Raw genomic sequence first — 21,920 nt, 5'->3', positions numbered from 1 at the left:
AACAATATAATACATATAAGTCCATAAGTACATTAATGAGATATGACAAAATATTATTATTTATTAAGAAAAAAAGTACAAAATATTTTAAATTTTCACATATAGGTAATAAAGTTAACAATTATTTAACAATACTATTATTTTTTTAAAACTATGCAACTGAGTTTCATCTAATCCAATATCATTAGCATACATACCAAAATTCAATGCTAACATAACAGCACAAGTCTTAACGTGTGTTTTCAAATATTTGATTTTCTTGGTCTTTTGATTGTTTAAACTTCTTTGTTGGATGTCCAATTGATTTTTCAAGTCCAGGATAGTGCTAACAATTTGTCCCAGTTGTTCTCTAACTATACCATACTCGTCCTCCTTTAATGAAACCACAGCTAAATTTGAAAGTATATAGCAACACCAAACTGTTGTTTCAAGTTCTTCTAATAACTTATCTTTGTCCAATGGTCCAAAAAAATATTTATAAAACCAGAATTTTTCAACAAAGCATAATAATTTTCTGTGTTGATTTAAATTTTCTTCTGATGGTTTAGTATTGACTTTATCATTAATATGTATTAACCTTGCATTGGTTATATTGCGCCGATTGATTAACTTAAGTGGTATATGGTTGACTACGTTTTTCATGTCCTCTGTGGTAGATTTTATGTTATTCATACAATAGTTAAATATCATTTTCCAACTTTGAGAAACATTTCCAGCAAAACTTAAGCTAAATATTTCTTTTCTTCTTTCTGGATCTTTAATTGTTGCTTGATAAAGATCATATAGTGCTAATGACTTTATAATCTTATTATCAACATTTAAAGCATTAAGTAAGCAACTATCATTTTGTTTTATGGTCACAATTGGAAATATAACACGTTCAGTCATAGTTAAAAATATAATGTGTTCAAATGAATAAAAAAAATATAAGACTAGTGATATTGAAAACCATAGAGTTACAAAAAAATAAAAATCTGTACATAATTTTGGTTCAATCACATATAATGGAATAAATATGAAAAATATATACAAACATGATTTCTTTAACGACTTAAAAATAATTTCTGAGAGTTTAGACATAAACATTGAATATTTTGTAGTATGTATTATTGGAAAGTGAAAGTCTTGTTCAAAATAAACTTTTTCATAGTGGAATAATATGCCAGCCAGAGCACATCCAATATTGAGTAAATGCCAAATTTTATCATCGTGACAGAATGGATTTAGACTTGAAAGAAACCATGCACTGACCGAAAACATAGACGCGAGTAATATGGTTTGAATTGATAATCCTTTGACAATTTTGCTGAAACGGTTACTACAAGGCACATCTGTTTTTACATATCTGCGTGAACTGGTTATGATAAATAACAAAACAGCTATCAAAACTGTCGGCACGTAAAATAAGGAATACAGGCTGAATGTGAAGCTGAGAATCGACCGAAGTGATAATAAGAATGCTGTTACATACGTGAGTAATAAAGAACTGAGTGTAGATTTCAAAGTCCTTGTTAAAAATATGTTTGAAGTAGATGTCATTATGTCGATTTTTTGTAACTTAATTTAAAGAAACATTTCTTTATCGTGTAACATGCAATTTAAGACTTACTGTTATATTTTTAATTTTAATATCAGCGCTTTGTAATTTTAAATAATAAATGAAACTTTTATAATTTAATTAATAAATATTATTTTGGTATTAAAACGTCGAAAACTCATGCTCTACCGTTAAAAATTAAAATCAAATATTGAAGCAATACAATTAGTAGTAAATACGTCCTACATACATGCTGCCATCCTGATATATTTAATATTGGTATCATGGATATCATCACATTATCTGAAAATTGTGAATTAAAATCTGTGATTGGTTACTTTATTGCATTTCACTATAACACCGGTTTTTTTAGGTTACAATTATACCGTGTTTAGTTGTAGTAATATACTATTGCAAATCATTACTTCAAAGAGATTGTAAGTGAAATTCATTTTGGTATTGTTCTAGAATTTTGGTAAAGGTATTCTAATTTTGAATTGTTTATCACGAATGACGATTTTTATTTGTTGATCTTCTTTTAGACTCTAAATTGTAGACTGTTTAACGTTTAAAATTATTATAATCGACAGAATTTACCTGTACCTATCAAATATCAATATTATGTTCATAAATTTATTTCAGATGGAAGTCGATATGCCAAATATTGTTTATTACTTAAACAGCTAAATACTAAATAGGTATTTTAGATAACAAAACAAGTATGTCGTATGTGCTTTGGATACGAGTAATAAGTAATAAAATAAATAATACAATGTAAATAACAATAATAATGTATGGATTTGTCAAAAAATCATTTTAGACCAGAAGATTTTTTAAACTATAATCCAGGATGATTTGGTTTTAATAATATTATTGGTACAATGGTACAGTATGTTTATTTTATCTATAATAGCCTAATTAAATAATATTCAATAAAATTGTATTGAAAAATAATATTTATGATTTTTTGGGTATGGAACAATTTTTATTTAAGGCCAGTGTACCAATTGCGCATGTATTCAAATTTCTCTACCTTCAAGTATGGAAATATTCAAATATTGTTGTGCGATGGCGATCTAATTTTATCAACATAAACATAAACTTCACACTATAATGCTTGATTATTAAAAACTTATTTATTTTACCTATTGTTTATTAGTGATAGGTTATAACTTATAAATAATATTATATACAGTGAATTAAATTTAATCTATTTTGTGGTCTGTGCATGGACCATAGAGTAAGTTACTCTATGGCACGGACTAAGGACGTATCTATATCTATATTATCATAATATCTACAAATAAGTCCGTAACTATAGTAGATAATATAATATGTAATAGAGCTTGGATCATAACAAGATTTAAACAGAATATTGTCTTGTATCTTAGTAATAGACAAAATAATATAATAGATAATATTATCTATAGTCGTTATAAAAAATAAACTTAATTATCTATCAAGGTACCTTGCTATCTATCTTTGTAGGATTCCCAGAAAAAAGATATAATACTACATCTTACCATTGTTCTATTCTGTGATATTAAATTATAATATTATATTATGCTCCTCAGTCCTTAGCTGATCATATACTATATAGTTGATATGCTCTCAGACGATTCAGATTTCAGACTTGTAACGGGCATAGATGATATATATATATTATCTATGGTAAGGGGGAACTAGTTGACGGAAGATCAAGTTGATAGGTACTTATTTTTTTTGGGCGTACCCGTTGCTATCAACATTTTTTTATTGAAGGCTCTAAAGTACAAGGAATGTAATTATTACTGTACGCCTTATTTCATAATTCCAAAACAAAACAAATATCTAATAGTTAATACCTATATCACAATATTACCTGTTGGATCATATTTACTATTATTTTGTGCATGATGTTTAAAAAATGTGTTAATATTTTTTTAATTGTTTAAATAAGCAAATATAGCGTTAATAAATTATTTTTTTTTATAATATGCATATCTTACTAAAATTCATTTTGATAGCGTTTTGTCTAGCTTCATGTAAGTTATTCGTACATAATATTTTAACTGTCATATTTTTCAACAAAAATATCTATTCTTTGGGATGCTCAATCAGATAGTATATTTTTGATTTTTACTTTTAAAATTAAATTTCTGAATTATTAGCAATTATTACACGTAGTATTATATTATTATAATATACCTTTTATTTAAAACGAAAATATCAACTGTATGAATAAGCCATAATCTATACAAGGTTATTTTATTTGTGCATTTATGTAAGATATACTTTATGGATATTTCCATAATATTATTATAATTTATTTCAATGTACCTAGGTACTTTGTATACTGATTAGTATAAATTTAAATTTTACTTTGAATAACATACATTTTAATGCTCCTAATTATGGGTAAAAAGGTTGTCGACACATTTTTTAGGAAGTTTGAAATACATTATATATTTAATAAAATTATAATTGGCATTTATAATTTTAGTATGTGGAAGTTACGAACTTAACAAGGCAAATACAAAATGTAATATTCCATTGGTAATTCGTGGGCAATGGTATTCTTGGGAAAATGGACGCAGTACAACAACAGAAATTGATGCGACAAGTATGTCAAAACGTGGAACTTGCATTCGATCAATGGAAGAAAATCAGGTGAATTTCACTTTTGTATTTCAAAAGAGCGCTGGTGATTGTTATACTTGTGTGAAATTCATGGTTCGGACTGTTAATGTATTGGATAAAATGGAAAGTAAGTCATCTGTTGATAAATATTTTAATTTTTAATTTTTAATCTCAAAATGTTTGAAGGTGTTTGTATGACTTTAAATCCTAATGAATATGAATCTCCTGATAAAATATGTCAATTCCAAGATACACAACTAAACACATTGTTTTCGGAAAATTACATACCTGTAAACTGTCGGTCTAGTCTCGAAGGCGTCTGGCAATTTGCATACCAGGTATTTAATGTGTTCATTGAACAATTGTTATCATAAATAATTCTAATACTAAATTTTAATTTTATAGAACCGTTTTCGTTTCACTGGTGAATGTAATAATCCTGAAGCACAAATTAAATCTTGTCAAACTGCAGGAACACAATTTTTAATAACTAATCAAAAATTTAATATAACATATAAAAAATGTCCTGGTATGACAGGCACATTTGATGGAGGTAAATTTTTTATTACTTTTCTATTTAATTCAAAAGTACTAATTTTCTTTTGTTTTTATTAGTTGTTGAGTACAGTTGTTTAGGAGATTGGTTTGTGGACAAAAATCATTTCTTTGCTGTAGCTAATACTAAAGAATCTCGAAAAGATGAAAAATATCGATGTTTCTTAAAAAATCGGGATGATGATTTGTATATTGGTGTGTCTATTACAGCAGAATGTAATACACTTCAGACAGTAGAAAAAAGTCCAGAGAGATTACATATAAATCCTGGTAATTATTTCTTATACTTAATCAAAGCTGTTAGTTTTTGAAGTTATTTATATAATTAATCTATTTTCTAATACCATTATTTATTCATGCAGTGAAAGCTGAAGTAGTAGAGGCAGGTTGTCGACTACCCCAAAATTATAGTGGGGAATGGGTGAACACCGCCAATATGGATGCTGATGTATTTATTAATGAAACTCATGTAATTGAAACATGGTATCCAGATGAAGCACGATTTAGAAGAACAATATATGTATGCCGTGAACAAAGAGGATCTCGTTATATGATGGCACGGCTCACTGTTGATGGATGGTATACATTATATTAATTTTATAGCATTTTAATGTCTGCAATGTTTTTTGATTTATTGTAATTTTAAATATAGTCAAAAGGATTATGTATGTTTCGATTTTGTACCACGACATCATAATATTATTCGTTATAGAAGAGGTATAGCATTTATTAGAGATAACTTTCATACTGTATGCTCTTGGGTACAGTTTCCAAACAAAGATAATTGGAAATATGATATTTTTGTCTGTAAGTTTTTTTTTTTATTTACCTATAGGTAATTTGTTTATCGAGAAAAATATTTATTGTTGTGTTAATATTTTTAGCCAAAACTCCTGTTCCTATAAGATGTCCAGTGGCAGGGAAATTCAACTTCACTCAAAAAGGCGATTTTCTGTTTGAAACTCGTATTCTTGGTGGTGTTACTTTATCACCTCGTCCACAAATTACATGCAAGGACAGAATATCTGATTTTGCTGCCTGTGATGGTGATCAAAAAGAGATTACTATTGATGAATCATTTTGTCTTGATGTAGATCATCGTGGACAGCCTGTAGATATTTATAGTGATCCAGATTACAGATTACAATGCATAGGTTACTGGAAAGAAAATTTGAAGTCTTATTTAATGACGTATGATCCTCTTGATGCAGCTAGCATGTACAGATGTTGGGTGTATCAACGAGCTGATCTTAACCGTGTATTAATGTCACAAGCTATAGGTTCATTTTGTGATCTTAAACAAGATGCATTTAGTAATAATTATACAGAAGGAGCCACTGTTGCTATTGAAATGACAGAATATGAACGTGAAAGTAAGCAATTTTGATTGTAGTAATGATTCTAAATAAATTATATTTAAAATTTAAATTTTTAAATTTTAGGAGATCAATGTCCAATGTATTTTGATGATGGCGCTAATCCATGGGTTCACGCAGACAATTATATACAAGTATTCAAGTATGGTCGATCATCTACATTAATTATTTCATCAAGTATGCTATCAGTTGCTGTTCTCTTTACTATTTTGTTGTAAATTTTAATTGGTACGCCTTACCGAGTTAATTTACACTTCTAGTAGCTTTATCAGTGAATCACACAATTAAGATATTGTTATTTATCTATTATACATGTAAATACCCATAATATTATTTTAATTATCTTGACCTGGTTATAATGATTGTCTATACATATCATTTTTTTCTTGACTACCAAAATATTTTTATTTTAAATCTTGGATTTTTATTACCATGCTCTGCAATTTATTTTGTTTTGGAAAATAATTTCTCATGTAGTTTGATAATAATATTTTGTCATTATATAAACAATTTTTTTAATTTTTAAATCTTTTTTTTTATTAAAATTCTGTTTAGTAAATTCCAAAAGTTAAATAATTTAATAATCCTATTACTAGTGTACGCGAGTGAACAATTTTAAAGTTTGTTTAATCACAATATTAAATATGGGTATTACTTATATTATTAATTATTATTGATATGTTAGTAAGTAGCTTTGAGAACAATAGAGATAAATTATAAATAATGCAAACTTGTCTTGCACTAGTCAAGTTAATTTTTGACTTATATTATCCATATTTTATTAAGTTTACATAAATAATTTTTTTTAGTAATCTCATATTATAGTTTTTTTTTTTTAAACATTTTATTTAATAATTGAAATATGCAAGTTCATATAATAGTTATTAGTTTTAATACATTTAATGATAAAGAACAAAATGTAATAAACGAAAACTGACTGTTCATTATGTGATTATTGTTATTCTGATCTTAAAAATTGTAAAAAAATATAGATTTATATGTATAATTATAAAGAATTAGGTATCACCTTTATTGATTTTGTGTTGATAAAAATAATTTTATATTATATTTTTATGTGTAGTAATTAATATTAATTTACCTATATTTAATGTTTAACAATTTATTATAAGTAATTTAAATGTGATTAATGCAAAATGATCCGTCCAATTTCGTGTTCACCAAATTGTATAAATAACAAATTATGTTTAATACATTTATTTTTGTATACAACTTTATAATATGTTTTTTACATTTTAAAATTATTCACTTTTAACTATTATGAAAATATTTAGTGATCCCATGAATTTAAGAAATAGTAAGTAAAAAAATGTGTTACTTTTTATAATATGTACCACTTATGGGAACTATATTTTGATTTTATACAAGATTTTTATGTAATTTTTTTTAATTAAAAACAGTTATAATTGATTTTTTTATTATTACTAATAAAATAATATTTATAATTTTACATTTGTTTACATTTAATTTAAATGAAAAACCTATCAATTCCTGGAGAAGTATAATATGCAACTGTAAAAATATTATTGTATAATTTACCATACTGTTACAACTTACAGTTAATAAACGTTATACTATGAAGCATATATAAAATTACATGGAAAATTAATTAGTATTTAGAATATAACAAATTTGTAAGTGTTTTACTTCTAATTTTACAATATTGAAGTCAATCTATTTAGAAAAAATATTTATTTAACAATATTGATAAGTTTTTTCAGAAAAACTAATCTTTACCAAACAAAGGTGCTATTTCTGGTTGGTCAACTCTGATTAATTTTTTGGCCACATTCAAATAGGCAGTGTATTTCACTGTGGTTGGTTCTGTGTCATAATGATAGTGTCCTCCTACTCCATGATTACTAAACAAATGAAAATGTTGAGGTCTCAGATCCAAATCCTGTAGAGTAAAAAAAATTAAGATTTCGGTAAGACATAGATACAAGTAAACAATAATAATATAATTAGTTTCATAGAACACAATGATTTAAAAATTGAAATAATGTAAAATCTAAAAATTATTTATAAAGTAATATTATCACCGGGTCATGAGAGACGAGATAGCCGAGACCAACTAATGGCGTATCTGCTTCATAGAACTTTAGCCAATTGTTCAAATCGGTTTCAGAGTGAAGGGGAGTTTTCGAAAAATCACGCATAACATGAACTTTTACTTTACTTGTTTCAATTAAAATCACTCCACCCAAACCTAAAAATAATTCATCAATAAATTCAATTTATCGACAAATGTTGAACAATGTTTTGTTGTATTGTAATATACCTAACTAATAATTTAAAAGTAGATTCTTACCGACCGGTTTGTTGCCAAAGTATTTTGCCAACGCTTGTCTGATAGACGTCACAAAATCTAACGGACCATTCCGCGTTTCGCACACTATTTTCAAAACCTAAAAAATATATTTTTTTATCATCATATACACGACAAAAACATAACCTATGGTTAGTCATAGTAGAATTTGCAGTGCCAGCCAAAACAATCCCTAGCTAGTGAAAAAATGTAACTCTAACAATAATTGCAAAGTTAAATATTGAAAGCAAATGTCAGAGGGTCTTGAAGTTACATCAGGGCATACACGAAGATATGTACTGTTCCCAAATTTATTTAACTTAACAATTAGCATTGAAGTTTTGGAGAAAGTTTTAAGGTCTATACAAGTTTGCCAAGAAATGGATTTACTAAGGAACAAAACGCTACTCATGTGGACGATATCATGGGGATTGACACAGTTGGACAAGTACGAAAATAATCATGTCTAAAACAGCAGACCATTTTACGACAGATAAGTGTACGGGTTCTTGAGATTAACTTGGATAAAACCAAATATATAGTCATAGATAGGAAAATTAGAAACATACCAAACCTAAGAGTCGAAAACTATACTTTGCATTTTTTTTAAATTCTAACGGAATTTATTTATATTTAAATTGTTATATTATGCTTATAAATTATTATATTATTTTGGTTTTAAAATTTTTAATAGATAATTAATAATGATTAATAATCATATTACCATTAATTATAGAATTCTATCATCAATGATATTAATATGGTCTATGAATTATATTACATTTCAGGAAAAGCCTCGACCGCTATAGGACACAACCACACAACTTATCATCATTGTATAATATATGATGTATTATACATTATAGGCAATAGACATGCTTAATATGTACAAATTATAATTATAAATAACTTAATTTCTTTAAAAATGTACAATTATATAAATATTTTATGCAGATGAAATATGTAAACTATACATTAATATAATATATATGTATTTGTACACTAGAGGTATATTACCTGTCCTTTAAAACCGCGACTGGTGAAAAAATTGGCCAAGAGCGCGAATCGCGTTTCGTCTTGAGGCAAACGGTTGTGAACTTGACTCTCAGTTTGAAGATCGACTTTGTAAATGTGAGAAGAATTATTTTTTATGCTATCGTTGGAAGTCAATTGTACGTTTCCGATAAACTAAAAAACGTAAAACCACAGATATCGTTAGACGGATTCACGGATTACCTATATATTATAGGTACTAATACATTATTTACATAATTCCTGTTTTTGCTTATAATTTTTAATATAATATATTATATTATATTGTGTAATAATATTTGTTTGTTTCAGTAATATATGATTATATAACTATTAATAATTTATATATTGTCACATAGTTAGGTACTCCGGAGTATAATATATTTCTAGAGGCTAGAAAAATAATAATAATAATAATTGGCCAATTTCTTCAACGAATAAGTTTTATAAGTATCGCCCATTATAGTCTTATAGATTCAAAATTAAACGAAGCAATGTAGTTAAAAGTATAGTTTAGGTAGTTATTGTATTACTATAGGTATATTAGTACAAATCTTACTTCGCAGTTGACTCCCGCGTGCGGCCACGGACCGGCGCCCGCTCCAATCACAAACAAAGGGTCCGTCCCGGTGACTTTCGTGAAGTCTCTGATATCGTAAACCTTACTTAAGTTTACCAAGGGCAGTAAGTATGACGGGCTACCGATGTCAATTACTGTTTCGTCACCATTCAATCCTACATAAATACGCAAGTTTATTATAAATACTTAAATTCATACTCGCTGTAGTGAACATGTGAACATTTAATTATACATTATATGCAAAGGCAATGAGTAGTATTACACTATTACATCAAAAATATAATATAAACTGCAGGTGCATACTTTATTTAGAGAAAAAACATATTTAAGAGGCAATCGTGTTTTGAGTTTGGAAAGAAAAACCTAAATTAGTATAATATATTCAATATTGTAGTATACCTATAGTCGTTTAGGTATGTATTGAATATAATATGAGCTGATTGTTAACAAAATTATTCATGCGGTTACTAAATCTATTGACTATTATTGGTGCCTGGTGGACGGATTAGTGGGTTTTAGCCGTTTTAGTTCGCTAATAACTAATATAAGTAAAAACTAATAAATAAATATTGTTTACTATTATTTTTATGTAAGATTATTAGAACATACGGTAGTGACGTATTTTCAACATTTTGTTTATTTCTTTTATTATATATATAGGAAATGATTTTAGGAAATAGAAAATAGCAATTAATAGATTATTAAATAGAAAATTGTAATGAAAAAACTGCGTGATAGTTTTTTTTAAAATAGTATAAATTTTAATGTTAAATGATTTTTTTTTTTGAAATGTTGAAGTACAAAATCTTATCTTTTTTTTTAATAAGTTCATCTAAAATTTCATGAGATGAGAGAGTATATTAACTGTAAACTATATAATATCATGTTTAGTACTTACTTTAGTGAGCTATAGTCCGCAGTATAAACTATAAGGAGGTTCACCGTTCGGAAACGAGAACAAAATAAATGGCTGAAAATGGTTGATATCTTGTAGACAATTTAAATTAAATTAAAATTCAAGCTAATTAGGAATAGTTGGGTAGTACCTAATAATCGAATAATTGTGTGCGTCGGTCGTCAATTTCGTGCGATAATAATGTTTCGTGAATTATGTAAATGGATCTATAGGACTATAGCAGCTATTTATAACTCTTTATGATGTAAATTAAATTTAAATTATTTTGTACACTTACAACGTGTAATTTTGTAGAATCATAATCTACATTAGGTATATTAAAGTGTAATATTATTATCCTTTGATTTTGGTTCAGGGGGGTCTATTATCCCATGCCCCACCACCACTACATACGCCATCATCAGCACGGATGCATGCATGTAACATTGTAACGTATTATGAGTAGGTATGTAAATTTTATCATCATTTAGACTTACCTTCGGCAGCCAAGTTGAACGGTGGACAAGTCAAATTCGGACATTGTACTACGTCCACACTCACAGTTTTAAAATTTTTAGATAGCTCCGGTAAAAGTGCTGAAACCATAAAATAATATATATACCTATAACGTAAAAATAAATATGATGGATACAATCTGAACGTTTTATTAAATTTGGCGTACTAAAACACACGAATAGCAAAACAAATTAAAAACTAAAAAGTAGCTTTTGACGTTTTTATTTGAGATTTATATGATTTTACAAAAATTAATTTTTTTCGAATTTTTACCAGCCAGTTTCAAAAAAATAAACAAAATTATTCAAATTATTGCTTTAAAATTTAAAACTCCATACCTAGTTAAAACAATACACTGATTTTTTCACTTATTTAAAATATTTTTAGTTTTTAGATTTTGAGTGGACGATAACTTTTTTACAATGTATACAATTATTTTGTATGAGTTTATAGCTTTGAAAGTGGTTTTGGATAGAAAATTGGATTTAATTTTTTCTTTAATCAGATAAAAATTAAAAACAGTATTTTTTAAAAAAAAATTATGAAATAGTAAAAATGATTAAATTATCGAAAAATACAAAAAAAAAATTCTATTTAAACTTAAAATTTAAAAATTTAATTTAAGGGTTTTTAATACATTTTTTAACTTAAATATGAAAATAATTCTACCGGAAATTCAAATCAATTTGTTATGAGTAGGTATTTTAAGTTCAAATTTTTACTACATTGGATATTCACCCGTAAAATAATTATTTCGTTCCAAACAATTTTTGGTTTTTGTTGCAATTTAAAAATGAATAACCGTAGTATGGAGATACTTGAAATTTTTACAAAATATTAATTTCATCATTTTCATTATTTAAAATGTTCAACTCATTTTAAGCTATTTAAAAGCATTATTTATTTGTCAGTTTTTTTTTTTATTGATAGCTTTAAGTTACAACTAATACAGCTCAACAATTATACAAGGTTTTTACTGTTTTTAGTGTTATTTTTTGAAGTATAAAATTTTTAAAAATTAAATAAAGATTCTATATAAGTTGTTTTATATTTGTATAAAAATATTAAAAATATAGGTATTAAGGTATAGAGTACCTGAGTATAGACAATAGACACAATATTTTTTTATACGTATTTAACGATAGAATTGTAACGCAATTTGTCAAAATTGCATGCTATTTTGAAGGTTAAAAGTCTTATAAACTTTTGATTTTATATCCATATTCTGTTCACCGAGAGACCAGGACTACTTCGCGCATCTGACTAGTGTAGACTGACGGAAATACAAGCTCTCCGTTAAAAATTTCCTCTCTGCCGATTTAAACTATTATATACGTAGTGAGTTCAAATAAACTGCTATCCACATTGAACACAATATATAATGGATTGCTGAATTCAAATTTAACACTCCCATAATAGTGATTACTGATTATAGTGACCCACTATTATAGACACCTAATCTACAGACTACAGCAGAGCGGTACCCATTTGCAACTCGTCTACCTTTATCTTTTATTTCATATCTATAGAGATACTAATTGAGAATTGTAATTAATTCAATTAAAAATATACACACTAACTGTTTAGAATTAATCTACGAATATTATGTATATTTTTTAGAAAAATGTTGTTTTAAAACTAAACGTTTTGGAAATAATGAGTGTTCTTTGATATAATAAATAATAATCGTATACATGTATAAAAAAGAAATATTATTGCTGCAGACTGCAGTAACGCGGTGGCCGCCGGCCGGTGAGTTCAATAATTGAAATCTTTAGATTTTAAGACTTAGAACAAAATGAGAAATGTCCAAGTAAGGTTCATTAGTTCATCACTAAACCAGTACATCAAGTTATTGCGGTATCGTTGAAAGTAGAATTTAAAGGTTTTAATCAAATGTAAACTTTCAACCTGCAACACAATATACCTATGTTACTAAATCCAAAGGTAATAATTTCTCTATCAATATTATGTCGTTCAGTGAAATAAGACTACCTAGTTGAGACACCTAGTAGACTAATTGTATATTAGTGTATTATAAAGGTACTTTAAAAAAAAAAAGATAATTTATTATAAATTATACTATTTATATTGTATATTATTTCTTGTTGAAGAGGAACAATAATGATAGGTACATTAATTTGTATACAGAGTGTACGAATATTTAACACGCGTACCAAAAATATACGTTTTACCTACTATGAAAATAATAAAATATAAAAATGAAAATAATAAAATATACTCGTGATATACACTCTGCGTTATACTGTTTATGATTTACAATATTATTATTGTGTACAGTGTGTACAATATGTTATTCTGCAATAGAAATGACTAGTTATTACTTAATGTTATTCGTATTTATGGTTTGTATTAATTTATTATTTGAACCGTGTATGGTGTATCCCTACCTTCGATAATTTGGTCTAAAGCCGGTACGTTGAGATCGATGCGTACTATGGGCAAACTGTTCATGTCCAGAGTTGCGGGCAAACAGGAATCAGCCATTATTACGAATAATTGAACTACTTTTTGAAAGAAAAGAGCATCACAGGACAGACAAGTACAACTAAACCATCGGCGATAACGTTTCGCGGTATACTGAATGTCTGAATACTGATTAGTGATTAGTGATTACTGACTACATGTTTGTACTACAGCTGCTATGATGGGCAGCGATGAATAATAACTATCGATTTATTCGATAGTTTAATCAATTTGAATAATCGATATAATTTATTAGATATATTCGAATAATTGTTATTCAAGTAATTTTTTAGATATCTACTATAGTTACTTATAACTACTTAAAATTAATTTGTGTATTATATTTATAGTTATAAATCTCTAATAATATTTAAATAATTTTAAGATAAAAGTAACCACTAACTAGAAAACCAGAATTGGGTAATTTGTACAGTTTTATCTATAGACGTAATAAAAACGTATATTAGATTATTTGATAAACAACAATAGTGAATAGATAATAAAAAAATGGATAAGATATAAAAACTACTGTATTATCTATTAAGATAATTTGGCCTGCAACAAACAATAATGTTGTTAGAAAGTCACATCACCTTCTTTATTGTATAACTAAATCTACTTATAGTTAATACTTTATAGGGTTGGTGCCTGGTGGTCAATCTTTTTTATCTATTCCTTATTTCGACTTTTCATTATTTTCAGTGACTGTGTAGCAGTTCATATTTTTTTTAAAAATATTGTAGAATATAATACCTACTGTGGTTTTTTTATTTAATTAAAAAACCCATAATCATTAATATCAATATGTCGTGGTTTAAGAAAATTAGTTCCATATTATGAAAGTATTTTAAAAAATAGATAAATATTCAAAATAAGGCTCAATGTACCATTTATAAAATTTCGTATAAAAGAGTTAATGGTACATTGAATTTATTAAAGCATCTTAAAAGGGATCATAATATAATGTTCGTTTTAGAAAAGGTCAAAATGCTTTTCCAAAATGATGAACTCGATGATATCAATTTTCTGGTTAATTATTAAGTTATTTGAACTTATCAGAATGCTTTAATAGATACATAATTTACTACTATAATATTTTTAATCAATGACTAAATATATTGATGAACTATATACATATAAAGGATCATGCTCATCATGACTCATGAACATATTATTGGGCATACTAATCCCAACAGCAGAGTTATTCCTATTTTGTTTTTAAGGTAAATTTGCCAATCACAGCTAAAAGAACTGATGCATGGGTGACTTTTAAGGGGGGCATAAGGGCAATGTCTCTCCCAATACGAGACATATCTTACTCTTTTTTTTTTTATTAGAATAAAATCCGAGGCGACCATGTCCATTGGACTAATACTATTGTACTTACATTATTTTATACCTTACTCTTTATTTTGTCAAATATTTTTATTGATTTTATTATGTAGATATAATTTGTATAATATTATTATTCCAAAAGTTTATATTATGCTCAATGTTCAAGGTTATATATATTTTTTATTTAATTAATATTATATTACATAAATTCACTGTTAATTTTTACTCTAAATAAACACTTTCTGACTAATTATATTATAGTTTAAATATATACATACCAAAAATATTGCCGTTTCTGAAGTGATGCTTCAACTTCCAGTGAACCGCAAATAAAGACAAAAACAAAAAAATTTCTTTTATCAAATAGATTAGTACTAATTTATAAAAAGATATAAAATTATAAATAGGAATTATTTTAATATATAAAAAACAATTCCTAGTAGACATATTACAATATTACATACATTCCTGTTCATATTTTACATAACAGATTTAATGATTTATAAGAAATAATATATCAACAGTTTTCATTTAAATAACAGTGTATAAGTTAATAATAAACGTATTTTACTTATAAATTGTTATTAAAAGTGGAAAATCTGTATATTATATCGTTTAGGTACCTATTGAAACGAATAATATTTAGTTATAATTTGTTTAAATGATTATCATACTTGAAACTAATAAATTTATTACTTTATAATCAAACATTATTTGAATACGGAATAATTAAATTTAAAACGAATAATTGTTTATTCGGGAAAGAATTATTCGAAATATTTTTATAAAATAATAACGTTATTTGGTTATGCAATTCATTATTCGAATAATTATTCGTTACTGCGCATTACTACTACCTATATAGCTTACTGTTCCATACTTAACAGTGCCATTTGATCGTAATTCGTAGTAGTAATAATCAATATACACATGGACTAACAAAGTAACACCTTTACTAAATTACGATAAGTACGCAATCAGTAACGTGCCTATATACAAACCAGACTATAATATAGAGATAGTATGCTCTTAGCTTTTCAACTATCATAATCGCAGTCTATACTTTATTATGTCACGATAGATAATACAATAAATACACGAGTACACGACTGCCGATTGCCATTAACGCAAGTTAATAGTTCGCTAGCTGCGTATATTGTATATCAGAGATTAGTTGGCTGACGAAAAAATGTATCAGGTGGTTAATAGTTTAATTAATACTATAGTATTAATTATAATTAGCGAATTATTGTTCATAAAAACAGGTATTATAGTAGGTCATAGTAAGTATAAGTATATTAGGAAGGTTTAGCGAGTTCTGTACACACATAGAAATTGGGAGTTGTATTAACTCCAAATGTTCTCATTGCCAAACACATTCACACCTCACACGTCGATTTTTGTTTACTGCGATTGGATGGTTGTTTTAATACTATCTATTGTTTACGCTATAATTTTAACATAAACTCTTATTGGAGTAAAACAACACCAGATTTGGTTTTAAATTAATATTATTTATGTGTTGTTCTGATAACATATATTACGTGTTTCTACTACTAAAAATAGTTAAAAAGAACCCACTATTGAAGGTTGAATCAAACCCTATTTAATGTTTATTCTTACTAATGAACAAGTTGAGTCAAATAATTTATACTTTTGAATTTAACAATCATAAATAAGTAAAGTTAACAATAAACAATCTTATAATAATAAATTCTTTGGAAAAAGAAGTGTCAAGATTTTTTCTCACTTGATGAGTTTTGAACTCTCAATCAATATGATTAATTTACCTAACCTATATGTTGCTTAAAATCCTACGCGCTAACCATTAGATTACCTATCGGGACTATTAGAGAAATATTAAAATACACTATTTAAACAAGTTATTAAAATATTATAAAATTAGGTTCGTTCAATAATAATTTATTATATAGGTAACAGAGGCGTCTGCAGAGAGGAGCCAGTGGGTGCCATTGTACCAACTAACATTTTTTAATAAACAAAAAAATCATAGTGTACGCCGTGAGTTCATAACTTAATTTTATAAAATTTTGGAGTTCATAAATGTCCGTATTAGTGAATCACGTACTGCACAAATTATATTTTCGATCATCTTAGTTCTACAAAATAACATAATGTTATTGAGAGTATGTGAATATAATATAACATGCATTAAATTTTGCACCCTCTGAGCTGATTTTCTGCGGGCGCCCCTGAGGGGTAACAAAGAAAAAGAGGAAGTATCATTATTAAGAAGAAGTACACAGTCTACTTATTTTCATCAATCGGCTTTCTAAATTCTAATTTTTATCAATTGGCTTTCTAAATTCTTATTTTTCCTCAATCGGCTTTCTAGTTTTAATTTTTCATCTATCGGCTTTCTAAATTCTAATTTTTCATCAATCCAATTTATTATTTATAATTTTTCATCAATCGGCTTTCTAATTTCTAATATTTTTTTATAATACTTTTTTCATCAATCCAACTAATCTTCTATATATAAAAATCAATGTACATTTTGAAGTAATTTTATAACTCAAGATCCACCGAACCGATTTGGATACAAATATCAAGGCATATTAAGTTTGATATGTAGATGGTTTCTGTGAAGTTTGAAAATTGTGCGATAAGTGGTTCCGGAGTTATATGGCCTCTTAAGTGCACAAAAAAATTTAAAATTGTCGGTAACCATGGTAACAATTTTAACAAAAAAAACTTATTTTCAAAACAAATTTTTTTATTTTTTCAAATATATTTTCAAAATAAATTTTTTATTTTTAAAATATATTTTTAATTTTTTCAAATATATTTTTTATCTTTTAAAATATATTTTTTATTTTTTCAAATATATTTTTTAATTTTTAAAATATATTTTCGAAATATAATTTAAAAAAAAATAATTTTCAAAATATATTTATTATTTTTAAAATAAATAAATTCTTTTATTGAATTTAATTTTGCTAGTTCTTCTTTTACAATATCCATTGAAACTAACATAACCAGGGGCGTAATTACGGAGGGGATATGGGGGATAGATCCCCCCCATGAGCTGTATTTATATATTGTCTTATACCTACAAATATTTCAAATACAAACTTATAAATTAAAAAAAAAAAAGTGTTTAGTTGTGTATACTTAAATATTACCCGGTTATTATAAATATTTACCCGTTAACGTCTTAACGATAAGCCACAAGCATGATTTCAAAATATAAGGTCTGATTTCTTTTAATTATTATCTATTAATAAACATTGGGTGCCTTGCCACACACTGTACCTAATTTAGAACAGATTATATGGTAAGTAATCGGGTAATCTGATAATAGAAAACACCACCATTCCATAAACATAATATAATAATAAAAATGTAACTTCAAAATTTATTTTCATAGAACGAATAGCCATAATATAAAATATTATGTATTTATGTAGTAGGTTCTATGAACGCGCGCCGACACAAAGTATCTACATTGATTATTGCGATTACATACAAGCACTACACGTCTAGGACTCTAGGTTAATAGGTACACACCGTTACACAGTGTCATTTTATAATAGTCACAGTGTCAGTTATATTTTTATACGCTAAAAGCAAAATGGAGCAAAAAAAAAGAAAATTAACATCAACTATTATAGTACTCTATTGAATTTTTTTTAAAAGAAGGCTGGATCTGAAGTTAGTATATAATTTTAAATTATTTAAAATACTAAACATTATTAGACCCGGAATTAAATGTTTTAAAATCGTAAAAAATATTTAAATATGTATGACGTATTTTGTACACTTATTATAATTAGCATTACAACCAGGGCCGGCTCAAGGCACGTGCAAACGGTGCATTAGCACCGGGCGGCAATTTTAAGTGGGTAATTAGGGGCGGCAAAAATATTATGGATTTATTGTTTTTTTAGTTATTATTTATATAATACCTATTAAATATTAATAAATATAATACGGCATATTACTACATGGCGATCACCGGTCGTATAATAACTATCACAAATTCACAACGATCTTTTTAATCTCGCATATTTATCTCGAACGAGCAATGGGCATACGGAATTGCCAGAATTATTTTTGTCATTTTCATTATCTATATTATGAAAAATATAAATGAATCGATGATTGCAGAAACGACATGAGTCAATTTTTTAAAACTTTTGGATAATTGATAAAAAGTGTATAATTTAAAAAATGTTGAAAAAAAATTCTTATTTAAAAATGGGTACTTTTAGAAATATATTTTGCACTGATTATACATAATTTGTGTATATAAATAATATGATGTTTTTTTATTATTGACTTGCAAAGTTTTCTGACTCATGACGTTTTTTCAATCAATGTAAATATACCATACAAAAAATTGTTTTAATGTATAGAAAATTGCTTTATTTTAGATTATAGGTTCATATTATCACAATATTTTATTAATAAATTATTAATACATAGAAAATTACTTTATTTTAGATTATAGGTTACATTATCACAATAATTAATTAATAAATTATTGATACATAAAAAATTATTTTACTATATTTTTACATAAATTCTGAATTTATTTTTCAATTGTTTGCCAGTTCAAAATTTCATTCAAAACGAATTATTTATTTTAGAAGGAGCTATGTAAGATGCTGATTTTTTTATATCCTTCATTTTATTTGAATTTATTGGTAAAATATCTTTATAATTTTTGGTTGGTAGTTCAATTTGGTTTGTTCCGGTAGTGTTAACCAGAAAGTATGTTTATTGGTGCTCTTAATAATTTCTTTAGTTGTTACCATTCCCCTCTTATAAATGAAGTGATGAAAAAATGATACATTGAAAGATACTTTTTTGTCACGTGGAACTGATCTTTTTAAAGATTCTACCGAATTGCATGTTTTCTTATAATATTTATTCCACCATGATTTAAAATCAAAAATATCTGAATGTGTTATAAGTTGGACTTTAAACTTGTTTTTATTACTAGACTGAATTATTAACTTGAGATATTCACGAAGTGTATAAATTCTATCAATTTTTCTTAAAGTACGTTTTATCACACCAAAATCTCTATCACAATCTAAGAAAGAATGCCCTCGTATAGGAAAATAATGTTCTACTACTTCGAACCGACCCGTATCAACTAAAGCTTGACAAAATCGCACAACAGTATTTATTTTTATTTTGTCCAGGACAATTGTCAGAAAATAATCTTAATTCTTTCACTTCTGATGGAACACATTGTTGAAAATATGTAAGCAAAATGTACACACTTCATTAGGGCCTTTATACGCTTCGCCTTCGTGATATAAAAAAAACATTGAATCTTCTGATTTCATATTATGAATTCCAAACAAATTAATTGTAAGCTGGCGAAGGTAAAAAAGATCTTGTACGGGTATTTTAGGAAGTTGTTAATTTAGATGAATGTTTTTTTTTTCAAAAAAAGTGTATGTTTATTGATTATTAATTTATTTGTACGTGTAATATAATGTAATGGATGGAAATTTTTTAAATCGCACCGGGCGGCAAAATACCTAAGGCCGGCCCTGATTACAACTCGCGCTAAAATTATGCAAAATAAAATAAACACCAGTTAAAAAATGTATTAAAATTTAATTGCAGTCACTGCAGTTTATTCAATAACTATTATGTCAAATTAATTATTATAATTTGTCATACAAATTTATTTTGATCCCCCCCCCATGAAACATTCTCAATTACGCCACTGAACATAACGAATTGTAATGGAAACTCTGTAGTTAAATCTGTATTAAATTTATTTTGAAGTTTTTTTGAATAATCCATTATTTTATTAACGAGGAGATGTATTAATATATTAGGACTCAAAAAGTTAAATAAATTACATATTTCATTTGTTAATTCGAACCGATAATGAAGTTGATTGCAAACCATATCAAAAACGTTGTTATATACATTAATTTTAAAATAATGTTCGTTATTTTTAAATCTAAAATCTTCAACATATTCCTCAAAATATTTTTTTGATACTTTTCTTCTTTTATTAGAAAATTCGGCTTTTACATTCCATTTATTAGCTATATTTACAGCATCAGTTTTTTGCTTTTTCGTAATCATTTATAAATTTTTCCAAAATTTTTTTAGAATTTTGGAATGCATATGCTGCTTTTAAAACATCGATATTTTTTTATTGTAATAATTTTGATGTCAAGTGAAGTTGTGATAATATTTCATTTAAGATGACACAAATAAAAATAAATTCAAACGTACTCATACTTCTTTTTTACGATTTGCTTCATCACGTTCTTCTTTTTTATTGCTAGTTAAATTTGTTTTGGTAAATGGTTTCTTTATGTCCAGATATCTAAGTTTAGCAGCTAATAGTGACATGTATCTACCAGCCCAACGCGTAGGATTTAATCCTTTAGTGCAAATGTTGATAGTAAGTCCCATCTATTTATACTTTTTTCCAAAAAATTAATAAATATATTTTATATTTTTATATTTTTATTAATTTTTCATCAATCGGCTGTTTAATTTTTCATCAATCGGCTTTCTAATTTTTAATTTTTCATCAATCGGCTTTCTAATTTTTCATCAATCGGATTTCTATTTTTCATCAATCGGCTTTCCAATTTTTCATCAATCGGCTTTCTAATTTTTCATCAATCGGATTTCTAATTTCTGATTGTTCATCA

The 21,920-nt window shown here is 26.4% G+C and overlaps 3 protein-coding genes across 6 annotated transcripts; 1 reads left to right on the top strand and 2 right to left on the bottom strand.

The window, feature by feature from the left end:
* Positions 1 to 36: 36 nt before the first annotated feature.
* Positions 37 to 1,826, bottom strand: LOC114130845 (uncharacterized). The gene has a single exon (XM_027995911.2). The coding sequence runs from the start codon at positions 1,537 to 1,539 to the stop codon at positions 115 to 117; it is 1,425 nt and encodes a 474-aa protein (XP_027851712.2). The 5' UTR covers positions 1,540 to 1,826; the 3' UTR covers positions 37 to 114.
* A 1,488-nt stretch (positions 1,827 to 3,314) lies between these two features.
* On the top strand, positions 3,315 to 7,555 carry LOC114130849 (uncharacterized). The gene is made up of 9 exons (XM_027995914.2): positions 3,315 to 3,561; positions 4,020 to 4,283; positions 4,343 to 4,494; positions 4,562 to 4,709; positions 4,772 to 4,981; positions 5,074 to 5,290; positions 5,364 to 5,518; positions 5,596 to 6,084; positions 6,154 to 7,555. Exons 1-9 carry the CDS (start codon positions 3,513 to 3,515, stop codon positions 6,303 to 6,305), a joined length of 1,836 nt encoding a protein of 611 aa, XP_027851715.1. The 5' UTR covers positions 3,315 to 3,512; the 3' UTR covers positions 6,306 to 7,555.
* A 63-nt stretch (positions 7,556 to 7,618) lies between these two features.
* LOC114130850 (ester hydrolase C11orf54 homolog) lies at positions 7,619 to 15,984 on the bottom strand. 4 transcript variants are annotated; one of them, XM_050199718.1, is made up of 8 exons: positions 15,955 to 15,984; positions 15,537 to 15,570; positions 11,418 to 11,516; positions 10,005 to 10,180; positions 9,431 to 9,601; positions 8,417 to 8,513; positions 8,148 to 8,314; positions 7,619 to 8,005 (listed from the first exon to the last, which is right to left on the bottom strand). In XM_050199718.1, exons 1-8 carry the CDS (start codon positions 15,967 to 15,969, stop codon positions 7,832 to 7,834), a joined length of 933 nt encoding a protein of 310 aa, XP_050055675.1. In that variant the 5' UTR covers positions 15,970 to 15,984; the 3' UTR covers positions 7,619 to 7,831. The 4 variants fall into 4 exon arrangements, with proteins under 4 accessions (XP_050055675.1, XP_050055676.1, XP_050055674.1 ...); XM_050199719.1 differs by lacking the exon at positions 15,955 to 15,984 and adding an exon at positions 15,723 to 15,749; XM_050199717.1 differs by lacking the exon at positions 15,955 to 15,984 and having other exon boundaries at positions 15,537 to 15,712.
* Positions 15,985 to 21,920: the final 5,936 nt, after the last annotated feature.

Source organism: Aphis gossypii, chromosome 2 (genome assembly GCF_020184175.1).
Source record: "Aphis gossypii isolate Hap1 chromosome 2, ASM2018417v2, whole genome shotgun sequence".
In the NCBI taxonomy this organism is placed as follows: Eukaryota; Metazoa; Arthropoda; class Insecta; order Hemiptera; family Aphididae; genus Aphis; species Aphis gossypii.
The sequence above is the reverse complement of the archived record's forward strand: the minus strand, read 5'-3'. Positions and strand labels throughout refer to the sequence as shown.

Coding starts and splice junctions, on each gene's coding strand:
- LOC114130845 (XM_027995911.2), bottom strand. CDS start 1,539: ATGACATCTACTTCAAACATATTTTTAACAAGGACTTTGAAATCTACA.
- LOC114130850 (XM_050199717.1), bottom strand. CDS start 15,705: ATGTCTACTAGGAATTGTTTTTTATATATTAAAATAATTCCTATTTAT. Junction 8,514..9,430: donor GTCGCGGTTTTAAAGGACAG/GTAATATACCTC, acceptor TATATTTTTTAG/GTTTTGAAAATAGTGTGCGA. Junction 8,006..8,147: donor ATCTCGTCTCTCATGACCCG/GTGATAATATTA, acceptor TTTACTCTACAG/GATTTGGATCTGAGACCTCA.
- LOC114130849 (XM_027995914.2), top strand. CDS start 3,513: ATGCATATCTTACTAAAATTCATTTTGATAGCGTTTTGTCTAGCTTCA. Junction 3,562..4,019: donor AGCGTTTTGTCTAGCTTCAT/GTAAGTTATTCG, acceptor TTATAATTTTAG/TATGTGGAAGTTACGAACTT. Junction 4,710..4,771: donor GACAGGCACATTTGATGGAG/GTAAATTTTTTA, acceptor TGTTTTTATTAG/TTGTTGAGTACAGTTGTTTA.